The sequence below is a fragment of the Micromys minutus genome (genome assembly GCF_963924665.1).
Source record: "Micromys minutus genome assembly, chromosome: 29".
In the NCBI taxonomy this organism is placed as follows: Eukaryota; Metazoa; Chordata; class Mammalia; order Rodentia; family Muridae; genus Micromys; species Micromys minutus.
The window spans coordinates 9,610,540-9,635,502 of record NC_137964.1 but is presented as its reverse complement, the minus strand read 5'-3'; the positions used below and the strand labels follow the sequence as shown (position 1 = coordinate 9,635,502).

At 43.3% G+C, this 24,963-nt stretch overlaps 1 protein-coding gene across 5 annotated transcripts in view; it reads left to right on the top strand.

The window, feature by feature from the left end:
• STARD13 (StAR related lipid transfer domain containing 13) overlaps positions 1-24,963 on the top strand; it is a gene marked incomplete at its 5' end in the record, with an annotated part of 340,009 nt that overhangs the window by 266,720 nt on the left and 48,326 nt on the right. For all 5 annotated transcript variants that reach the window (XM_080940965.1, XM_080940964.1, XM_080940966.1 and 2 more), the window contains 2 exons: positions 12,291-12,362; positions 16,603-16,684. In XM_080940965.1, coding sequence (XP_080797091.1) covers positions 12,291-12,362; positions 16,603-16,684 — 154 coding nt within the window. The remainder of the gene's footprint in view (positions 1-12,290; positions 12,363-16,602; positions 16,685-24,963) is intronic.

The window sequence follows — 24,963 nt, the reverse complement described above, 5'->3', positions numbered from 1 at the left end:
CAATAAATCTTTAAGATTATTAAAGTAATATACTTAGCTCAGATTATGTACACATTTTTATTATAAAATGACAAATAGCTGGATGCTGACTCAGCACAAGTCACCCCTTTCTTTATCTTCTTATTCAAAAGAGAAAAATTTATCCCTCCCCCATGCCCATCCATCTTCCTGGATTTGTTTCAAGTGCCCTACCATCTCTGCCCACCCCTTCAGCCATCAAAATTCATTTAAGTCTCTTGCTTACTGACAGTAATATATCTACATATAAGCTAGAACCAGCTTCCTGCCTGTTCTTTAGCCTCTGGGTGACTTGCACCGGATACCTCAAATGATAGAAGTGATGTGGAGAAAGATGTTTCACTGCGTTGCACATGGGGAGAGGGAAAATCTCTGCCCCCATTCAGCTCAGACCTGTTTCCCCTCCCGTAACTTGTATGTGAAGTTGATAAAGTCCCTGCAGGCAGAATACAAAAGATCCAGAGAGCCAGCTGTATCTTTATTTGATACTCAAAAATAAGCTTTGTATCTTTACACAGAAGCATGGCTTGCAGCATGGCTGTCTTTAAGGTAGTCTTTCTTACCATTCTGTCTAAGCACAGCAGAAAGCCAGTGTAGTCCCTGGCTCAGCAGCCCTGACAGCTTCTGGGCGTCCCACCAGCTCTGCCAGCTTCTGCAGCTGTCAGACTTAGTGTTGGGCTGTCATCAGCATCTCCTGGGACTTGTCATAGTGTTCCCTGCGAGGGCCCATGGGTGAGTCCCTATTTGTCCTATGGCTCAAATATACTACCCTTCTATTAGATTCCGTTTAAGGAAGAATACAAAGTTACTTCGCTGTCTCTTCAAGTTTGTTCTTATGAACCTTATCTTTTTAAATTTTTATTATTTTTATTTCAAACGTGTATGATGAATATGTGTGTGTGTGTGTGTGTGTGTGTGTGTGTGTGTGTGTGTACAGTGCCCAAAGAAGCCAAAAGAGGGTGTCAGATCTCTTGCAGTTGTAGTTGTGAGCTACCATGTGTCCTGGGATCCAAACCCCATTCTACAGTAGCAGCCAGTGCTCTTAACTTCTGAGCCATTTCTCCAGCCCTGCAAAACTATCCTTTGAATTTGAATCTAGTCAATGTTTGGACAAGCACATTAGCCAAGGCTCCTCTCATACCAACCACTTGTATAAAGGGATATGTCCCTGAAAGCCAGCGGTGGCATGAGTTACGTTCCTATCATACAAGGTGTACATGGTAGGATTCTGTTTAGAAGTAGCCCGATACCTCCATCATCTATGGATATGTTGTTTCCTATATTGTTCCTAAGACTTTGGGACAAATGGCAGAAGCCACAAGAATCTTTTATAATTCTGAATTACCTGGCATTCAAAATTGAACTATGTAGAGGTTTGAGAGGTTTAAAAGCACATTTATATTTTATTTAATTATTACCTATAGATTGCACTTGCCGTTGCATTTGTGAAGTGTCCCGATTGTCGTTTACTTTTCATTTTAATTACCACATGAAATGGTGTTTTGTTGTGATATTTCCATACTTACACATCATTGTGTTTGGTTCAAAGTCAGCCCCTTACTCATCCTCCGTCTTTGCTGGTTCCCTTTTCCTCACAAATAGTCTCCTGCTTAAATGTCATATATGTACACATATGCACATTTACTCATTTAAGTCTAGAATTCTCCTTTGAGAAAAATACAATACTTCCAACCGGCATTAGCATCAGTGTGCTTAGTGTACTTAGAACATAGGCTAACAGGAGCCAATACTGTGTCTGTGTCTGATGGGGAGAAGGGGTGTGTCTTGTCACTGTTCTGTTGCCAAAGGACATTATGACCAGGTCACCTCTTATAAAAGGAAACATTTAACTGGGGACATGCTTGCAGATTCCTAGTGTCACCCGTTACTGCCATGGCAGGAGTGTGGTGGCACACAGTGCTCTGGAGCAGTAGCTGAGAGCTACCTCCTGCTCCAGAGGCAGTAGGAGAGAGACTGGGTCTTTCATGAGCTTCTGACACCTCAATGTCCACCCCTAGTTTCCCACTTTCTCCAACAAAGTCACGCCTCCCTATTTTTTTAATCCCTTCAAAGAGTTCTGGTGCTAAATATTCAAATATTGAATAAGAAAGTGTGGAAGCCTTTCTTATTCAAACCATCACAGGTTCCATTGGCCCGTCCATTTTCACGTCTTCAGTTAAAGCTTGGAGTCCACCCCAAATCAGGTCAAGCCATTTCAACTATCAGAACTCATTTACAAATTCCTTCTGCAAGGGGGTATTAATGAGTGAACGCCTCCCCCCCGCCCCAAATCCTAGTACTTAGGAAGTTTCTTCACATGGCTCTCTCCTTTTCCTGGAAGAGCACAGCACAGAGATGAGGAAGCAGCTGTTGGAAACAGCGACAACTTCATTTCTCGACGCCTGTTCTTCTGCTCTGGCATGACTGCTCTGTATTTAGAAAATCATCCAGAGAGCCACCACCATCCTCACTCAGCAGCCTGACGGAAAGCCTTTCCCAAAGCTACAAAAGGGACACTGAAACCCTTCAGTAAAGATGTTGTTTACGGTCTAAACCTATGCCAAAGAAAAAAAGAGACACATATAGGCAGCCATCAAGTTTTTATGCATAGCCGGGTAATAAAATTCTTCCTGAGTTGTACAAACATTTCCTTGGGGTTCAATGAAAGGAAAACTGGTTTTATTTGATCCAGGTGTTGCAGTTGGAGGGAGGAATATCACAGGTCTTAAGGAAGGGGCCGGGGGCGTTGACTGACTTGTGTTCTGCCACGCCAGCCCTGGAAGCAGTGAAAGCATACAAAAACACGGAGGACACTTGGCATTCCTTTCTCCTAAAAATATCCGGGCTCTCCCTTTTACTCACATGGCAAGGTTTTTTTTCACCACTGTCCCGAAATTGTCTGGTGTCTTTGGAGTCACAAAGCTGTGGAAGAGTTGAGGTAAATTGATCAGAGCTAGGATAACCTCTTCCAAGCACAGACATGCAGACATATCCCAAAAATAGCTACAAGAGGAGCTAGAGTCCCTAAGAACATACATCCTCTTATATATTTATAAGTGAGCTGTAGGGCTCGAGAGATGACTTAGCAATGAAGAGCTATGGCTGCTCTTACACAGGACCCAGGTTTGTTTCCCACTACCTATATAGTAGCTCACAACTGTAGTTCCCAGGGATCTGATTCCACCTAGAGAACACACACACACACACACACACACACACACACACATAGGCACACTTACACATAAAATAAAAATAAACATTTTAAAAGCTTTTTAGGATAGAAGAGTGACCGGAAGCAAGAAACCAACAACCCTCAGCTTACAACTGGGCAGGGACCTTCAAAGCTCCTCCAGTGTAGAGTGTAGACCCCCTGCTTGGGAGCCAAGATGGAGAACTCCTGCAGGCTCTTCTCCATCTTTCTAGAAAAAGATAGAGAAGACTAGAGGAAGAGACAGTCTCCAAACTCATGTGGTTGTTCCAAAAAGGATTGCTAGAGCCTGTCGTCATGGTGGGTCCATATTCACGGCACTTGAGCCGACACCTGCACATTCTGGTCTTTTGAATTGAATCAGCTCTTGTCTCCCTACCTTGGTTTCATTTGCTTGCCTGATTCCATCTTGAAGACAGACTTGGGAATCCGTGGTAAGCAGTATGTTCACGACTTCAAAAGGCTGAGGATGTTCACACACTTGTGAACACATGAAGCCTTCCTGGGAAATGCCACAAGTGCCTGATGGGAGGGAACAGTCTGTCCCAAACAAAAGAGGAGAATAAAGCTCTCTGCTGCCTAATGGAAAAACTTAAGGAGTCAACACAGTCTGGTCAGAAATCGTGTGCCTGCACAAGCCTATCTCCTGTTCTCGCGCCCCCCCCCCCCCCCCCCCGTCCCCCAGTACCTATCAGAGTGAGGAGAGTGTACATTTTAATCTCACTAAATACTGCAAGGAATTATGGGCATAGAGAACAGTGTTTCCATGCCTAAGGATTCCTCGTTTGGCAGCATCAGGACTTTGGGGGGATTTTGTGGTCCAAATGGGACCTTTACCATTCTCTGAATTCACACAAGCTGGTGCAGTAGGCACGGATGCAGATTTTGGAGAAGAAATAATTATAGCTGTCTTCACTTCAACTGCAGCTTCCAGTTGAAATAAAGGTTCCTGGTGTTCTGTGTACGCTTCCCACAGGGAGTGACAGCTGCGGCTCACATTAGCTCACCGGAGATGGTGCCGCTTCAGCAAGTCTCTGAAACCGCGGTGGAATAAAACACCAGAATTCTTAGCCCTTGCTCCTGTTCTGTGTTGCTGGCTGATTTGCTATGGCTCTGTCCCCTTTGTCAGCATGAGACCTAGCCTGAAGTGACAACCCTACCTAGGACATGCAGACTCATGAACAAGAAAGGGGAAATGGTGGGACAAGGTGACAACCCCTGAGTAGTCTTTTCGGCTTTAATTAGCATACATCACCGCTGCTTATTATTGAGTGAAGTGGGTCTTACGGCTAAGCTCACGTCAGAGGAGAGCCACATGGCTGCTGAAAAGCATTGTCCATTGGAAACATAAAAGGAAAAACTGATATGTGTATGTATGCTTTAATTATATGTTTGACTTTATCTAAAGGCTATAATACAGTAAATGTCTGTCAAATACATAATTTGTAAATGTACGTATATTATAGATGTCATTACTATATGATGTGTGTCACATACACAGACACACGGTTTTCCCAACATGGATGAAAAAGGATACTTTAAAACAGCCCTGCTGGTGACCAGGAGTAAACCCATCTCTTAGAATATGCTTACCCACCTTCTGCTCTAATAGAATTTATCTTAGCGAGTAGATTTGCTACTAATCTAGCTTGCAGAGGACATTTCAAAGCCAGGGAATAAGGCTAGCATTCAGATGAAAGGGCTGCGCAGGGTGTGGTGGTGCACACCTTCTCCTGGGAGGCAGAGGCAGGCGGGTCTACAAACTGAGTTCTAGGACAGTCAAAACTGTTATACAGAGAAACCCTGTCTGGGGGTTGGGGGATGGGGAGATGAAGAGGCTGGAAAGATAGGTCATCAATTAAATGGGGTGGGTGGCTACTCTTTTTTTTTTTTTTTTTTAACTTTATTTTAAAAAACAAAGATAAAAGAAAAAAATTTAAACGTTTTTGCATAAATGTATACAAATACAATTGTGTCAGTGCTTGGCTTTTTTTTTCTTTTTTTTAAGGTTTGATACTCTGCATTAAGGTCTTACTATTTACAATGAGCAAAAAGTACATGTAAAACAGGGTGTAACCCGGAATTAGTCAATGTGTTCTCGGTGTGTAAGGATTGAGGATGACGGGTTTTTTTTTTTTGTTGTTGTTGCTGTTTTGTTTTCTTTTCTTTTCTTTTTTTCTTGAACTTCACACAGTCTGTGAGTTGTTTCTGGGGTAGTCCGAGCCTCTGGGGTTAGCATCCCACTATCAGTGACTGCATATTATGTCTGTTCTTTTGTGACTGGGTTATCTCACTCAGGATGATGTTCTCTAGATGCAGCCATTTTCTTAAGAATTTGGTTAAGTCGTTGTTTCTGATGGCTGAGTAGTATTCCATTGTGTAAATGTACCACAATTTTTGTATCCATTTACCTACTGAAGGACATCTGGGTTCTTTCCAGCTTCTGGCTATTATAAATAGAGCTGCTATGAACATTGTGGTGCATGTATCTTTGTTGTATATTAAAGTGTCTCTGGTGGGTAGCTACTCTTACAGAGAACCTCGGTTTAGTTCCACGCACCCTTATGGTGCCTCACAACTACACACAACAGCCCCAGAGGACACAATGCCCCCTTCTGGCCTCTGTGAAAACTGCATTTATGAGGGCATACCCACACACAAACACATGCATAGTATAAAAATAGAATAAATCTTCAAAACAAAGAATTGGTGACGGAATGCTCTATCAGCATCCGACTGTGGCTTTGGAGAAAGAAGCACACTTGCTCGGAACAGGTGCTTCCGCCCTGACGGACTAGAGTCGAGGAGCCACAGAAGAGTGTGTGTCTCTGCACTCCCAGGTTTCACCTTCCTATGGTCAAAACCTTGCTGACGAAGTTATGAGTCAAGGAAAGGGTTACTTAAAACCATGGTGAGATAAACAGGGATGCTCTGAAAAACGTAATGATTGGTAATCTTAAATTCAGCCTAAATAACCTGTGTTTTAGCCTCTCATCATTACTTTAAATATCATATAAAGAAAATATTATGCAGAAAAGCATACTTGCTACATATATATGTGTGTGCATATATATATATATATATATATATATGAATTATTCAGGTATTGAAAACATCAAAACAGACTTAATAGAGATTCACAAAAGTGCAGGAAAAAAAATAGTAGATCCTGACATTAAGCGAAATTGCAGGTGGAGAAAACCATAATCTGCTTCCTATACCTGTAATTTAGTTTATAAAGCTCTCCTGGGAGAAGGATTCTGGGGAAGTGTGTGCTCTGTGTAATCTTAACGAGCACTTTATTCGAAGCCATATAGGAATGAGACGGGCAGCCTGCCATTAATTTGGACAGACTCCGCCTCGTCTCTGACCAGTGAAATACGCATTTAATAAGCAGGGCCTTCACTTGAGAAGCTCTCTGTAAAGGCAAAGGCATCATTTGCCACAAGTAGTACATTCATCAGGAGCCTAACTCATCTGGATGAATTATCCTAAACCTATAACTAGGAGCCTGTTGAAATCTTAACACCTTCCAGATACCATAATACTGGTAATTGAATAATTGTATTCAAGGAGACATCTCGAGGTCACTGAGCCATCCCTCACTGCTAGGAAGAACTTGAAGAACATGACACACAATGTGCTTACCGGTCCAATGGAAGGAAGAAGCCAGCGTTCCCCAAACCCACTTGCCTGAATCACTACTGTTGAGTGGTTTCATGAACAATTGGGAAGTAGCTGCTTCACACAGGAGCCAGCCTGTCTGTGAAGTTGGCAGGGGATTTGTAAGGACGGTGGGTTGTGAATAGGCCAATAATAAAACTGCAGCAACAAAGCCCTCAGTAGAGTAGCCCTGGTTCCTTCCAGCCAGCCAGATTCCTGATAAGTCATTCTAACATGGCCCTGGTTTGAATGTTTGGCCATTTAGAAAGACTGCTTAAGGCCTTTGGGATAGCTGGGGAAGACTGTGCAGAGCATGTGGTCCCAAATGTACATAAAGCACCTAGCTAGGCATTTCTGTTTTGATGGGAGCACCAGCTTAAAAAACTCACAGTAAGTCTGCAACTTGATAGGACTTGTGCAGCACATCCTTCAGCTCAGTGAAGCTCTTGCCTTGACCAGTCATCCTGAGTCTGGTACAGCCACTGTTTACACCTCAGTCTCTAAGTAGTATCTCCTCTAAGCAACATTGTCTGAGCCTCCTCTACCTTCAGCTGGCACCTGGGAAGACTTACTGAAGTGCTGTATCTTGGCTACACTGGTACTTATAACCCACAGCAAAATACAACGTGGTGGTATTTCAGTATCAGATATTTAAGAAATCATTCCCAACAAAGTAAGCTTCATGTTTTTAATAAATAACATCATTATATGGGAACACCCTCACAGTGCATAATTATGTTTTGGGGCAGTATTCAAGCTAAGATGTTATGATGTCACCACTCAGGCAGATAACATAGGACAAGAGTTAATTCTACCTGATTGTACCTTTTGGGTTTTCTTCAATAAATGTTTTTAAAACTGAGCACTCACCATTATTTTTTTAAAAATTACTATCTTGTAAAAATATCGCTGGCCAGATTTTGTTTCTATGATACCCTTATTCTCATAGGAACATATGGCTTTCCACCACTGTTGAGACTGTCCCCCCTCCCAATAGGTCCCCATCCCCCACCAGTCCTGTCATCGAATATATTCTCTTTCTTACTCTAAGCAAAGAGCTGTAGTTCAGGTGAGTTGTCACACTGAGTACTGAAAAACTGGTACCCAGATGAGGGTAAGGCAATGGAGCCAAAGCCTATGACTTCCTGTCAAGTGGGATCACAGACAGGTCACACAAGAGAGTACCCAGCCCCAAACAGATGCCTACTGAACTTGTTATATAAGCCAATCAGAAGCCTGCTTGCTTTTTGTACAGACCAGTTACTAAGTGAAAAGTAAGTTGTTTTCAGCCCCCCGATGCATTTGGCATGAAATCATAGGGTTTCTCAGTCTATACTGTAGGAGGAGGCTTTCAGTAACGTGGATGGTGTGTGGTTTGGGAGTCATGGTGGTCAGCCTCCCTTAAACCAACCAGAAGAAGTTTTCCACATTAAAAGGTTCTGTTATTAGAACTGGACAGTGTTGACTCATTTCTGTCCCTAGTACCCCGGCTACATATGTTCTCTGTTTTTCATTCACTCGGGAGCTGGCTCTGTCATCTGATAGAGAAGCTTAGCGTTTACTGGGTTCATGTATGTATAAGGCTTTGGGCAGCCTCCAAAAGAACATTGCATAAAATTGGGTAATGGCTGTAGAGTCAAATGACATTATTGCCTGGGATGCTTACAAAACTGATATAGGAGAAACTGGGAAGAGGTCTCCATTGGTAACACTCACTGTGCATGTTTGATCCCAGGATATAAGGGTCTCAGTAGTGAATACCAGCACAGAGACAGTGGTGATGGACAATTCCCCAGGGCTGGCTGGCCAGGTTGTCTAGCTGAGTGTTGAGTTCTTGATTCAGTGAGAGAGACAGATATCTTCTCAAGCAACAAGGCAGACAACAACAAAGAAAGGTGGATAGACCTCCACATCCTCATACTGTTTGTCGGCATCTGCACACACATGTGCACTTGAACATGTGCACACTCATATTAGGACATACGCACACACTCACACTCACTTCTTACTTAGTTCTGTAAAAGTCCTGTCATGATACCTAGACAAATGGATTACATTCTCGCCAGCAAAGAACAATAGTCCTTCCAATTTCTCTTTTCATAACTTCAGGTACTTGAGGTCTACTTCATAAACCATTGAACAACAACATCAAAAATAACAGAAATAATGCATGAGTTCTGGGAACACATTGAAATCTCACATAGTCCCACAGGTCCCACTGTATCACCCTGGGGTTGGAAATCTCCCTTCTGTCCCACATGGGCACACCCTATATGTTACCTGTCTGATAGTCCTTGGAAGCCATCTTGGCTACTGAATCAAAAGTCATGGCCTATACTGGGTTTAGGGTACAGACTGGGCTTCAGTATCCATTGAGACTCTTGGATCACATCCCTGCTGGTAAAAGGGGAACATCTCTATCCAATGATGGTAGAGGTCTGCGGGCCTTTTCATCCAGTGGCATTCTTGGGTTCCACCCCCAACAGCTTGTGTTTTCTTTCATCAGAGAGCTGCAGTGAGTTGATGCAATCCTGAGGCTGCGGCAGGGACAGGTGAGGGTTGCAAATGTGAACAAACGGAATAGTCAAATGTGGTTTGAATGGCACTGAATGCTTTTGCGTAATATACCGATGGTTAGAGTTTTGGCTGCTGCCAAGGCCCTGGGGAAACAGCATCTGTCTGATAGGTATTAGAAGGTGAGCCCCATCTCCAGCTCAGCTCAACAGTCAAAGTGAAATTTCATCGTGGGAATTATACACCGTAGTTTCGTTGCTGGTTGGTGGGTTCGTTTGGCTCCTCAGTTAAGAGGTCAAGACTGTAGGCCAGCAGCCGGCACTCCCTTCCGGTCTCCTCATAAGCGCTTTGCTACCAAGCTGCTTGGGTGCATGTACACAACTGTTAATGTCCTTCAGATGGATGGAGTCCTTTATTTTTCCATAACAACCATTGTCTCTTGATAGATTCTAACTCTCCCTCCTCTTCCGGTTTCTACTTGTCTAACGTATTAGTACCTTATCTGATGATAGTGACGAAATTCCTGAAAGAATCGATTTTAGAAATCTTTGCCTCACAGTTTGAGGGACTTTGGTTTGGCACGGTGGGGAAAGGCCTGCTCATATCTAGGCAGTCTGGGGAACACAGAGGTCAGTGGAAGAGATTGACCTATAACCCTACTGCCAACTTCCCAACCCCCAGTGACCCACCCCCTGCAGTGAGGTCCCACCTCCTAAGGTTCTAACCATCTTCCAAAACATGGCCACCATGGGGGGACCAAGCGTTCATGATCCCTTAAGGCACATTTCTCATCCAACTGTAACTCATAGGCTTGCTTTCTATTCTTTCCTTTTAAATCCTATGTGTCCTAGAAACCAAACAAATTCTCCAGTAGGAAAACATCTTACTGAATCTTACTGGGGAATGCAAGGGGAGGGTGTGCGGTTGGTAGACATTTAGGCAGATAGAAAGGCAGTTGTGTATGAATAGCGGTGTTTAAAAGAGCCTCTTCCCGTGGCTCTTTCTGATTTGCTATAACTTACTCCCTGCAATTTGTGATTTGAGTATGAAACCTAAAACCTCGTCATAAGAGGTTTAAAGACATAGTTTATTTTAATGACTGACGTAGACAGGTTCTGGTTAAGGTTTGATTATCTGTGTTTGTGTCTGAATGGTATTTCAGTTCATTATCAGCGCTCCTATGGGGGAAACAAAGGGGATTGAAGAGACTGTTTGTGCATTCACTCTGTCTCGCCTCTGCCCATCTCTCTACCTGGCCATAGTTCTCAGTCCCAGCAGATTTTCTAGACAGATCCCTGGCTCTCTAGTTTTCCCTGACATCTTGACATGATTTAATGACATCCAGGGGTTTGATGTCCCATGTTTCCCTGAATTCCCATTTCCCTCCTAATTTCCGTATGCCTAAGGCACCTGACTTGTAGGTCTCTCTGTGTCTTCATTCCTCAGTTCTTTGGGACTTTTTTGCTTAAAGCGATGTGTTAATCTCAGTACAAACAAAAAAGTAAAACAGAAAAATGCACAGAATCGATGTGATTCACTAGAAAAACGCAGGATTCTCTGATTTCTTACCCACTCGTACAACTGAGCTTAAAGAAGGTCTGGAAATCTATTTTCTCACTTTGGCTCTCTCTTTCATTCCGAACTAAGCAGCAGGTCTGCAGCTTGAAACTGAGATGAATACTCAATCCACGCTGGTCAGAATTAGCAAAGACTCCTCAACTCAGACAAAAGCCAGAATTTGAAAGTTTTCCGTCCCTGGGGCGGCAGCAGATTGGGGAGACTGAGGGAAAGAAGCACACCTCCAGGGGCTAAGATCTGGCCTTTGGTTTGTGTTCTTGATGTAAATTAAATGGCTCTTCCATGTCAAACATGATGAGCCTGTGGCCCACGTTAGTATAGATGGCTTTTGTGCAAAGGATTCAAGAGAGGCCTTTACCAGATGTTTCGACTGCAGGGAAAACAAATGGAAACACATTGACTGAGCACCCCAGTAAGCCTAAGAGAGTTTTGGTTGGGACATTTCCCTAGGCTTTTTACTTCTATTTGAAGAAACTGAACTTTACCCCAAGCTGCTGTTTATCTAAGAGTGTGGTGGTTGAGAAATAATCCAGAATTCACAAGGTTAGAGAATGACCTGGTTTACACACTGTCCCTCCACCCATCTCACCCCACAGGTCCCCTCAGGGAGGTGATAGCTGGGTCACTGGTGTATCCACCCCACAATGCTCACCCACAGGACACACCAGCCTCTTGGGCGTGGCCCTCTCCATTCGGGGAGCTCCGTGAGACTCAGGTCTCAGGATCCTCTTCCCTCCTGCACTCTTGAGTTTAAAATCATTCCAATATGCTCGACCGATGAGCATCTTCATGCAACGTACTGGGAATTAAAACCATCGGTGAGGCTGGATTTTTGTAATGCCTTCGTTTGTGAGAAAATAGACTGCCCTGTTGTGGTTTTTGATCCTGAATGGGAGAGTAAAGTAAGGTTAAATAAATAATCTCAGGCTTATGTTGGAAAGTTTTAAAGGGCCCATTAAAAAGAGGATTATAATTATTATAATAAGCCTTTCTTCTCCTCTCTGGTCACCTAGTTCCTTGGTGCATAAAGACGGTATTTTTCCCTGAGGGACACTCGGCCTTTGTGCTCTGCCCTGGGAGGTTGGTTATCACCCATGAACTCTGGCTCCACAGAGAAGATAACCCGAGCACACACAGAACAAGTCCTTCCTGTGGCCTGCACATTCTCTGCATCCTTCCTTCTGGGTCAGCTGACCCACACAAGGCGACCTGGGAGCAGCGTCGCCTTGGAATGGCTGGCACGGAACAGACCAGCCGAGCCGATGTCTGGTTGTGAGACTCACCATGTTCTTTTTCTTGTGTGTTTTAGAAATCGAGGCGAAGGAAGCATGTGACTGGCTCCGAGCTGCCGGGTTTCCACAGTATGCTCAGCTATATGAAGGTACGTGGGCCTTCCCCTCCGTTCTTCTCAAAGAGAACCGGCCACTTAGATCCTGCCCGGTGCTTGTCGGGCCTTCGCTCGGACGCATTGTGGATTCACGTTCTTCCTCCTCCGCGTTGGCAATACTAAGATTATTCTGACACATTTGGAAACGAGTGTCCTCTGTCCCCACCACTGCCACTCCACCTCTGCTTCCCTAGAGATTCCCACCCAGCTCATTAGTTTCTTCCCAGTGTCTGCCGAGACTCGCTTTCCAGAACTTTTTTCATGTTCTTTTTTTTTTTCTTCTTCTTTTTTTAAAGATTTACTTATTTATGGGTACACTGTAACTGTCTTCAGAAGCTATCACCAGAAGAGGGCATCGGATCCCAGTACAGGTAGTTGTGAGCCAAGGTGTGGTTGCTGGGAATCGTACTCAGGACCTCTGGAAAAGCAGCCAGTGCTCTTACCCTCTGAGCCATCTCTCCGGCCCCGCATGTTCTTTCTTGTTTGAATATTGTGCTCAGTTTTCTTGAGATTGCAATGAATTCATTGGTAATAAATTTCCTAGAAGTCTCAAAACTAGTTGTTTTGGGATAGCCCTAATTTATGCTTATTTTACATGAAAAAAATATGTTATGGGTCAGATGTCAGTCTTTTGAGTTTTGGGTAAGGGGCCTTTGTTTGTCCAACGTTACACTTCTGTTCCTTGATTCTTTAGTTAATAGCTAATAAGTATTCACTATCTTACTTTTCTATTACTATAGTAAAATACTATGACCAAGGTAACTTATAAAAGAAGTTTATTTTGGGACTTATAGTATCCATGGCAGGAGATACAACAGCAGGCAGGCTTGGTTCTGGATCAGTAGCTGAGAGCTCACATCTGATTCATAAACAAGGCACAAAGGGGGAACTGCTGGGAATTACATGAGCTTTTGAAATCTCAAAACCCCTCCCCACTGACACCCCTCCCCCAACAAGGCCACACCTCCTAATCCTTCCAAAACTGTTCAGCCAAATAGGGACCAGGCCCTCAAACATAATGAGTCTGTGGGAGCCATTCTCATTTAACCACCATATTCATCTAACTGGATCTTAGGTTGTCTAAAATCATGATTAAATTGTTGCTGTTTTGTCGGTCATCCTTATTCATCATGAAGCAGTCAGGTCCCAGGAATGAGCCAGTAGTACACTTGAGGTGCTCTATGGGAAATTAAAGCTAGTAGTATTTCTCACAAAGGATGGATTAAATATACACAAAGGAGGAGCCAAAGGTGTATAGTTTTTAGGGCTGTCACTACCACAGGCCCAAAGTAGAGGGTGCCGGAGCCTAGAAAACAGGAGGGAAGCACACAGCTGGCCATGGGATGACCAAGAGATGCTTCATTTCAGCCATGGCTTCCCGTTGACCAAACACAAAAGGAGCCAGAGGGCATGAGTCTCTTTGGGCACCATCTACCTTCACAGTGGGTCTCAAAGCGTAAGACCAAGTACAAGGTGCTGGGTGTCTGGGGGCTCAAACGACAGGGCACATGAAAGCATAGCCAGTTCTCTTCCTAGTGCCACGGACATTGTGTGGTGTGTGTGTAGGAAAGAGACAAAATTCATCTTTACTTAGAAATGGCTCCTGTCCTTTCACCAAAAGTCTCGAGTTTATATTAAAAAACCAAAAGTTCAGGTTCTTTTTTTTTTTTTTTTTTTTTTTTTTTTTTTTTTTTTTTTGCTTTAGTCATTTTAATTCTGTAAGGACAAAGGAGAGTTAATGTTGAGGTGTAGTTTGAAGTTTAGACTCTCTGACAAAAGTTTTCAGAGGATCATTCATAACCTTTGAGACCAAGAAACGAAGAAGGAAAGAAAGAAACAAAAAAGAGAGAGAAGGAAGAAAGGAGGAAAGAAAGGATTGATTGCTATCACTTAAATCTAAACAACCTCCAACTCCTGTTCTTCACCAGCCATTTACTAATTAGGAAGGGAAAGCCCCGGATGTTAAGTGATCTTGGTTCTAGTTAGGGTTTTTGTTATTGTGACAAACACCATGACCCAAACAAGAAGAAAATGCTTTGTTCCAGCTCTCAGGCCCAATCCATCACTGAGGGAAGGTGGGGCAGGAACCTGGAAGCAGGAGTGGATCCAGAGGCCAAGGAGGGATGCTGCTTACATGGCTTGCCCAGCCCGCTTTCTTACAGAGCTTAAGAATACTAGCTCAGGGGTGACATCACCTACAGTGAGTGGGCCCTTTCACATCAACCATTATTCAAGAGAATATCCCACATATTTGTCTGCAGGACGGAGCTTTCTCAATTAAGATGTCCTCTTCCCAAACACGTCTCAGTTTGTGTTAAGGCAAAAGGAAAACAGCAAGCAGCTCAATGTCCTTACATGGATGGATTAAAAAAAAAAATCCAGCCTTTTTGATTCTTGATGAATCATATATACATACATGTCTTAGTCGGGGTTTCTATTCCTGCACAAAATATCATGACCAAGAAGCAAGTTGGGGAGGAAAGGGTTTATTCAGCTTACACCTCCATATCGCTGTTCATCACCAGAGGAAGTCAGGACTGGAACTCAAGCAGGTCAGGAAGCAGGAGCTGATGCAGAGGTCATGGAGGGATGTTACTTACTGGCTTGCTTCCCATAGCTTGTTCAACCTGCTTTCTTATAGAACTCAGGTCTACCAACCCACAATGGCTGGGCCCTCCCCCCTTGATCACTAGTTGAGAAAATGCCTTACAGCTGGATCTCATGGAGGCATTTCCTCAACTGAGGCTCCTTTCTCTGTGATAACTCCAGCTTGTGTCAAGTTGACACAAAACCATCCAGTTCACGCGCACACACACACACACACACACACACACACACACACATACACATATATATACACACATATACATCATATACATATACACATGCATTATACATATACATACACAATCACATATGCATACATATGATGCTATAGCTACTATAAATTTAATGTGAGCATTAATCTTACATATCTAAGATGTGCTGTAGCTCAGAAACATGGTCATGTCAGCTTGTTTAATCCATATATAAATATGATGGGAACAGAGCTTGCTCTGTGACCACTATTACTCAAAAACCAATATCCAGTAAATGTTTAAAGTAGCCACCATGATTATGATATTTACTGTGCAGCTGAGGGAAGGTCACTTGCCCAGAACAACACAGCAAATAAGTAATGTGCACTTAAAACCCGGGGTCCTGTGCTTTTCACTGTGATGCTCACAGTGGGGTGCTGTTCACTGGGGACCACGAGGGATTCAGTCACTGTGAAATACTTAGAGATTGTTCACTTGACTGGATTCTTTTATATAGAGTCAAGTGGTTATGTCTACAAGTTGGAATTTCGACAGCCAAGTAAATATTTCGTAAACTGGTATGTTTAAACTTTCACTGTGTAACCCATGCTCTAAAGAGAAAAAGGTGTGTCCCTAGAATGGGGACAGTGTCCGCTTCCAACTCAGAGGAGGATTTAGAAACGTTAGCTTCATCACAACTGCGAATACATGGAAAGTACAAAATCGGAAGGCATGACAGTCACAATGACCGACATTAAAGTTGACCTTGGGCCATTACGTAAAAGAGGCACCTAAAATTAAATCCATATTCTGGATATTGACAGCTACCACCCCAGTTGACATGAGTCCTCTTTGGACATGACAGTCATGGGGTTGGAACCTCTTCTTTTGTGGTATCAATTTGGGGACTTCAAGATGACTAAAATTTTGCTACCAAAAGAAGGAAGGAAGGAAGAAAGAAGGGAAGGAGGGAAGAAAGGAAAAGAAAAACAGATCTGAGACTATTGAACTTGGTATATTTTTGGAAATGTCCTTTGTGAAGAAAAAAAAAGTTCACCAAACTAAGAATTCCATGAAGTCATCTGTCTGAGACCTATCCTGTAGTGAATAGGAAGAATGTAGAAGCTGTTCTTCATGTCCTCCTGAGGAATGTTAGATAAGAATGGACATAAAGGGCCCTTGGCATGCAGTCCAGCCCAAGGATTAGGTGCTTCTTTTCATGTTTTGCACTTACACCGCACTCTCAAGAATACTTTCTGTGATTAAAAATAATACTGTGTGCTATTTTTAAATGCCATCAGTAATAACAATAAGCAGTAACTGTGATTTAATATTTAAGGACGGTGATTTGTGCAGAACTTGGTGGCCTGAGTTCATTGGCCAGCGGTCACATTCAGCAAAAGGCATAAGCCTCTGTCTCCTCCTTTCTCTCTTAGATTCACAGTTTCCTATCAACATTGTGGCTGTCAAAAAAGACCATGATTTTCTCGAAAGGGACCTTGTAGAACCTCTTTGCAGGTAAGCCAAATGAGTGAAGTAACTTTGGGTTTTCTTTCTTTCTTTGGTCTGTCTCCATTTGGGCAGCATGAAGTTGAAGATTGAAGTTAACAATCTAGTAAATATGTACTGTGTGGTCACATCGCAGCATCCTGGTATCCTGAGAATGCTCAGTTCCTGTTTTTGTACAGTTTAAATCTTAATGGGTCGGGAGGGGATGGGGAAAGGGATGCTTCAGACATTAGATTAGAAAAAAGAAAGGAAGAGGAAGAAAGTAGAAAAGAAAGAAGAGAGAAAAAAGAGAGAGAAGGGGGAGGATGGATATTTCAGAGTATTGTTAAATGCCATTTTTAAAATGCAAATTAAGGATTAGGGCAGTGAAGTGGGGAAAGGATGCAGGATGGTCAGCCATTTCAAGCATTGTCATGGCAACGTCTGAGACATCCTTTGAGGATGTTCAACTTGACCTAAGTTTTTTTTACAGAATACATAAGGCCCAGTAAATACATCTGCAGACTGACTCATTTAAACCTTTATTGTGTACCAAATCTTTTAAAGAGGCAGAGATGTATTTATGAAGACTTCTCTCCTCTCAGACACTTGACACAGTAGTTAGAGAAGCCCAGGTGAGGCATGAGGAAATAGACAGATAAGAAACCATTGAACTCTGGCTCATAAGTTTAAAGATCCAATAGAATCTCTATTTTAGATAATCAAATTCCACGTGAAAGGTCAATTGTGTCTGTAGAACTTTGCAGTTCCGTGGCCAATGCTCTGGAAAGAGGATGAAGTTGGGGTAGGTGTCAGTGCAAGATGCTGGAGATCCCATACTGAAAACCTCAGTCCATTGCTCCTCTTTACACATTCTGTATTTGGTAAGCATGGCTATTCAATGGTGAGCATAGAGATACCAGAGCATGCCAGAATAGCGTAAATAATCTTAGGTTTGCAGGATCCCCGATGTGTGGTTTTGTGTTCTGAGCTTGCTATATGACAAAATAATAATAATAATAAAGTATGTTACAGTAAATATAAAAATGCTGTTAACCTTTTATCCCTAGAGAGTGCCGGCTCCTGTTGAGCCATATGGCACTGCAGGGTATCTTAGCAGCTCCATGAAGCCTTTAAATAATCAGGCTCAGACCACTACACCCACCCCAGCTACTTCTGTCCCAGGTGGTCTACGACCACCCCAGTGTTGTTTTCAGCTTTCACACACAGTCCTCCACAGCCCAGTAAAGTCACGACACAACAATCAATAACTTATCAAACAGGTTTAGATGTTAAATTCTCCATCAACAATCCCTCTAAACAATAAGCTTACAACCAGCTGACAAAGATATAAACTGCCCACCTCAATAAGATACATTGACCCATAGAAACCCTTAGAAATAATTATAATAACCTTATGTATACAGAGATGTGCCGAGAGAATCATTCACATCTGCTTCCATGTTGCCTCCTCCTCTTTTCTCCTCCTCTTCCGCTTTACCAACTTTGTCCCCGCCCACTCTCTGCTGACATAAACCTACAAAAGTAGATTTGTGCTGATCTCTGCTATTCATAAAGACAGTACTGTGTGTCTGCTCCTGTCAGTTTCAAAGAGAAAAGAATTCTGAGTCATAAACTTGGTGGCTACCTGGCTGGCTCGATGGCTGGCTCAACCGGTTAAATGTACTTGCCCCCAAACATAGCAACCTGAATTCGATTCCTGAGACCCACAAAGTAGGAGGAGAAAAACAAATCTCAAAAGCTGTCCTCTGACATTCATACATGCACTAAATACATACGTGTGTACATAAAATTATATATTTGAGGATACAAGCCATTTGGAAATAACATGCACATATCTGTGCCTTTGTGCAGCTATGGGGTAAATAGACTATTTCCTTGTGATTCTTCAAAAGCTTTGACTTGGAAGAGTATCATTTCCTGTTCTCCATCTGGAAGGCACACCTGCAGCATCAACAGAGCCTTCCAAAAACACATTTATTCCACTCAGTAACATGGGATGCTGTTTCTCTAAGTGTTGAGTATATTCCTGCTGGCTGGCATTTAAAAAAAAAAAAAAACTTTCTATTTTTAAAATTAATTTCACTCTTTTCCCATTAAGTCTTCTAATTTTGTTTTCTATAAATTGACTTATTTTTAGCATTACACACAACACAACACACACATTCAATAATAACAGTGTGCAATCAAGGCTTGACAAAGTTCCACCCACTGCTCCTGAAGCCACCATTTCTTCCTACTCCCAACTCCTGGTAACCACAGATTTATTGTCTGTGCCTACATTTTGGCTCTGTCAGGATGTTGCAAAGACGACATGGAACAGTAAATCGCTGTTTTGCCTGGCTTCTTTCACTCAGTGTAATGTTCTTAAGAGTGTTTAAGAATGTTCTTAATTCATGTTAATTTCTGTTTCAAAAATATATTTCTTTTCACTGTTATAAAAAAGACTTGTGGGTTCTCCAGTTTGAGGATAGAGGGACACGCTAACATTGATATAGGTGGTATTGTGTGAGGGTAAATATATATTTCTTTCCAATAAAATCTTAAGAATGGGACTGTGGGGGCTCATGACACATCTGTTTTATCTTTATAAAGACCTTCAAGTGGCCCTGTTCTTTTGTATTCCTGAAAACATATGAGGGTTGACACCTGGCCTGTGCTTTTGTTTTGCTCACAGACATTCTAACTGGTGTCTGGCTGTGGTTGCATTGTGATTTTTAATGTGCATTTTCTTAGTGACCAATAAAACCACACATTCTTCCATATCTCACCAACCTGCCTTCTCCTGCAAAATATCTATTCAAGCTTTCTCTCATTTTTAATTGAATAAATAATTTCTATTCCTGAGTTTTGAGGGATTTTATTGTTGTTATAAATACCTCTTTTGTCAGATACATTTTGCAAATATTTTCTGCCCGAAGGTAGATCTTTTCAATAGCATAGCATGAGGGTTTTTTTTTTTTTTTTTCTTAAATTTTTCTGGCTGAATTTATTTATTTCATGTATATTTAAGAGTGTATCTAAAAATGACCTTGCCTAAGATGAAGTCCCAAGTATAGTATTTTGAATTTGAATTTATCTTAGTAAGTTCAAGGCCTGGGTCAAGACTTATTCAAGCATTTTAGTGTCTTGAGTGTTTCAACTACTTGTTGAAAGCACTGGACTGCCATCTTCATCAAGTCACCTTGACACACATATGCCTGTGTGTTTTTGTGTATGACACGTATGAGTCCAGGACACATATGCCCAGTGCCTGTGTGGAAGTTAAAGGACAACTTGAAGAAGTTGGTTCTCTCTTCCAGCCTTGGGGTCTGGGAATTGAACTCAGGTTTTCCTGCTTGGTGGCAAGTGCCGTTAGCCACAGAGCCATCTCACCGGCCCCAAATTTACGTGTCTATTAGTAACCAGTGTACGCTTAGGTCTCTCGATGTTTACAACAGAACTTGGCAGCACAAGACTTGGCAATACCTAAGCATCTCATGGTTCCGTGCATGCCATGATTCTTACATGCGGTGTTTATTGCAAGAATATAATTTTTAATATTTTTATACCCTGAAAAAAACTTTCTAAGCTGTTTTATTAATTCTTGTGAACAAGCATTTGGCTGGGAGTGTGTGAACCTCTGTTCTCAGGGTGCAGGAGCTGTGAGTAAAAAGAGGCCAAAGGAAGAGTCACACACACACACACACACACACACACCCTGGGTGGATCAAAGGAAGCAAGGGTAGATAGGCAGCCAAAAGCAGCTGACTGGAAAGCTAGTAGGAAATTGTTCCTCTTCGCTCTGAGTTCTACACAGTACAGATTTCCTGCCTTGCACATAGCAGAAATTGATGGAGTACCTCCTGCCGCAGGAGAGTGAGGGTGCTTTAAAAAAACATTGAGATTAACAGGCAGCTGATTAGAACCTTGCCTACTCAGAAGGTAAGTATTGATTAATGCCAAGAGAGCTGTAAGGGGGTAAAATTTTATTCCTTTTCTTCGTTGTGCAGTGCATCTACAAAGATAGTGATTCTTTTTGAATTTCTGAAATTATATCTGTTTGCTGATTTGTTTATTTGTTGGATGGCAGGGCCACCAGAGGACATCTTTTATAAGTTGCTTACCTCATCCCACTGTACGGGTCTTGGGAATTGAACTTGGGTCCTTGGGCTTGGCAGCAGGCAACTTCACGTACTAGTCTGTCCTGCCAAGTCTCTATGGGCTGTACAGTTCTCATGGGTGTTTGAAATGCTGAGACAGTGCAGAATAATGAGAGATTTAAAACCCGAGGGAGCCTCTCCCAAGGAGACAAAGGCAGGCAGGAGAGCCAGAGTCCCCTGCCAAAGGATATTCACCACGGAGATTTTGCTCACTGTTGGAGGCAAGTGGTTGGGTCACTTCTTAGATTCAGGTTTACAATAGAATCACCAAACAGCATGGCTTAAAAATACAGATCCCACAGAGAGTGAGACTGGCCAGAAGGAATGAGGGTAGATGCGAAGCTGTCCACTGCTTCCTTTGTGGTAGCTCTGAGGTTTAGGCCCCAGACTCCAGGCAGATTTCAGCCTTTGCTGAAAATCTGAACCACCAGAAAGGCAGCCGAGTTCTTTGTGCGTGGCTGGAGGAGTGGTGGCAGGACCAGTGTCTAGCAGGCTCCGTGTAGATAGATGGTCATCACCGCAGGCACAAAGAGCTCCGTTTACAGATTTCAGCAGCTGCTGTTAAAATTCGTTTTTTCTGGTCGTGGTTGGTCGTTGACTGAAAGTGTCTTTCTCTGTATGTCACAAAAAGTTCATTGCAAACCTAATTATCTAAGTGAGCTGGTTGGAACCTTAACTCTATGGGGCATAAAAGGTGTCAAAACAGCTTGCAAAGTTTGCCCCTTGATGCAAACCCCAGCAAGCTGAAGCACTGGGGAGGCGAGGGGCTCCCCTCTGCAATGTCGGGTTGTAGCTTTCGCTGCAGCTGGCCGCAGACACAGGCCTCGATGCTCAAACATGACCTTTGAACTCCTAAATTAACGTGACGATAGTGACTAATCTGCATAATGCATATTGTTAATAGATGCTAATTAATTATAGCAGATGACAGATGAGAGCATGGGCTGTGTCCGCTGTGAGAGGGAACGATGCAAGGGAGAAGGATGTTACGGTTCATTGTCACACACAACCTTTGATCCGAGGATGTCAACAGTGTTGATATTAAGCAATGACAGTCTCTGGGAAAATAATGGAAACCTTTCCCTTTAAACATATGTGTCATAGGAGGGGCTGGAGAGACAGCTTGATGGTTAAGAGTGCTTCCTGCTCTTGCAGAGGACTCAGGTTCGATTCCCAGGACCTACATGGTGGCTCCCAACTACAACTCCTGTACCAAGGGATCTGACACCCTCTCCTAACATCCATGGTTGCCAGACACGCATGCTACAGACACACATGCAGAACATCCATACACATAATACACATAAAATAAAATAAGGATGGTAATTGTCTTGTGCAAGCTGATTTCATTGCATACAGCCCCTTTCTGACAGCACAGCCCGCCCCTTCTCTCTCTCTTTCTCTCTCTCTCCCCATTTGCATACATGACCTTTGGTCCTGCTTTCCTTCCAAAGCTCAGCTAAAGTCCAGAGGCAGATCCAGGGTTTAAGCACCAGCACAGGGGTGATTCCTCGTGCTGTCAATCCTTGGGGTAACAGCAAAGGGAAAAGCGGAGGGAGGCACATCCATCCTTGTCTGGCTCCTCAGTGGCATAGTAACAGTCATTTGCTTACTTCAAACTATATGTCGGCTTCCCTTATCACACCCCATCCTGCTCCAGACACCATAAAGCCTTCCTGTGCCCGGCCTGTGACTTTTGAACACCCGAGCCTTGGGAATTACATAGCAGAATTGTGCATTCGGCACAGAGCATCTGCTCTGCTCTCCCAAATCTATGCTTGCCAGACTCTCAGCACTGAGCCCTTTCCCACGCCCTGTGGCCACAGCACATGGACGACTCCATGAAGGGCTGGGCCTTGATCCCAGGGTCGGAGCACATCTTCCCTGACCGTGGTTTCTTGAAGGTCTTTGAGGTTCCCACCCAGAACACTCCTTAGCTGACAGGGTTCCATCCACCACCCTGACAGGAGCCAAGGGTAAGAAGTTCAGGCAGTTGGAACTGAGTCAGGATGGTCTGGAAGAGATGCCTATCTCTGCTTGCTAGTTCTCCCGTGCCTTTGGCAAGAAAATTAAAACCATCACAGGAGACCTCTGGTAGTGGAAATGTCGAAGTATGAGGAAGGAGGAAGAGGACCTACTGTTTTCCTATGGTTGCTAAGTGAGGAGCAGACAGCCTGTGGTGTCCCCAGTATGAGTCAGGCCTGGCAAGCGGCACCTAGCCCCTCACACTGACACTGTTGCTCTCTCTCCACTACAAATGCACAGCCTCAGTCTGACCATCTTCCCTTGCCCCAGACTTCTCTCTGTCCAGCATCCCTTTCTGACCACTGCCTGGCTCTGGCTCTGGTCCTCTGGTCTATGGGAGACTTTCAACTCCACAGCACGGACTGCATCATACTCAACTGCACCTCATGGGCACAGGGCCTTGTACCAAATGAGACCAAATGAGTAAATACTTGTTAAGTTTAACCTGCACTTAGTAGAAATAACCTTTCAGCCCACAAATTATTATATTGGTCTTTGGTTAGGAAATATACAATGATAAACTCTTCATTTTCCCTCAAGAATAATTTAAAATGCTTTCCTTTGCTGAAGACTTCCTCCTTTCCATCTTCCCCCTCATCTGCCTCCTCCTCCTCTTCCTCCTTTTTTTCTCCTCTTGCTTCATCTTCGGATAGGATCTTACTGTGCAGTACCAGCTGGCCTAGAAATTGCTATGTAGCCCGAGCTAGCTTCAGACTCACAGAGATCTGCCTGTCTCTGCCTGGGATTAAAGGAGAATGTCACCCAACCTTCAGCTTTCTTAAGAGACCGTTAGGTGACTACCAGCTTCTGGTTCTCAGTGTCTGCTCTGTCTCAGCCCTTCTCCCTCCACCCGCTTGGCGCCACCCCACCCCCACAATGGGTAAATACAAAGGAATGTATGGATTTACGGCCCCTTTCTTAAATACTTGCCACAATTAATCATCTACACCCTCCTCTCATGGGTGCAAATTCTCTGGCTTCTGAGACGCCACCTTCAGCTGGTTCTTATTGATCTACACTTGGACTTTCACCTTCCCAAGGCTAGCTTCCTTCTTCAGCCCTGGGTTCTAAACACTAGAATTCACCAAGGTTCTCAATTTGTTTCCCCAGCTCACTGGGGTTTAGTTATATTCAGCCCTTGATATCCATGTGATCACCACCCCTGAGTTCGAGCAACTTCATATTAATCATGAAACATCGCTTACGTGATGTTTGCATTGCATTAAGTATTATAAATAACATAGGGGTGACTTAAAATAGAGGGGATATGAGAGATGATGTTCAAACTATACAAACGCTGGGCCATGTTCCTTAAGAGACTTGAGCAGGAGAGAATTTGGGTGTCTGCAGGGGGACTCCTGGAACCACTCTTCCAAAGACATAGAGGATCGACTCCATTGTGTTTGCGTCACACTCGCCATCTGTGTCCCACTCACTCTCAAGGTCCTGGATGTCACAGGGCCCCACGCTTTAACACACACGGACCAGAGCTTGTTATCTTCCTCCTCTCCCTGCTTCCATTGACGTCCACGTTTCACCGTTCTCTACACTTGATAGCCCATTTGAAATCTGAGCCTCACCCTCCGTCTGCCTCCCCATCTTCCTAAGTGTCGACCCTCACATTCCACCTCCACCCCTCTCCGGTGGCCTCTCTTTTCCACTTTGCTATCTATTCTTCGGGTTTCTCTTTTCTTTCATTGAAAATAGATCTTTCTGTACTGATTATGGTTTCCTCGCCCCCCCCCCCCAGCTCCACCCAGATCCTTCCCAACTTCCCATCCACCCAAATCTCCACCCTTTCTTTCTCTCACTAGAATACAAGCAAGCATCTAGGGAATAATAAAAAAAGATAAGATTAACATAGAAACAGTTCAGAGCAGGACAAAACAAAGAGTAGAAAAGGAGCCAAATAAAAAGTGCAAGAAATAGGGATACAGAGACACGCATGCTCCCATGCAACATTAAAAACTCAACCCTAATATATAAAAACTCAACCATAATTTATAAGCAAAAAAGATCTGTAAGGGAGAAAAGAGCAAACAAAGCATTATGAGTCAAAAAATAAAAATAAAAAAACTTCACAAAAATATCATTGAGTTTGTCATGTGGTAGCCCTCTACC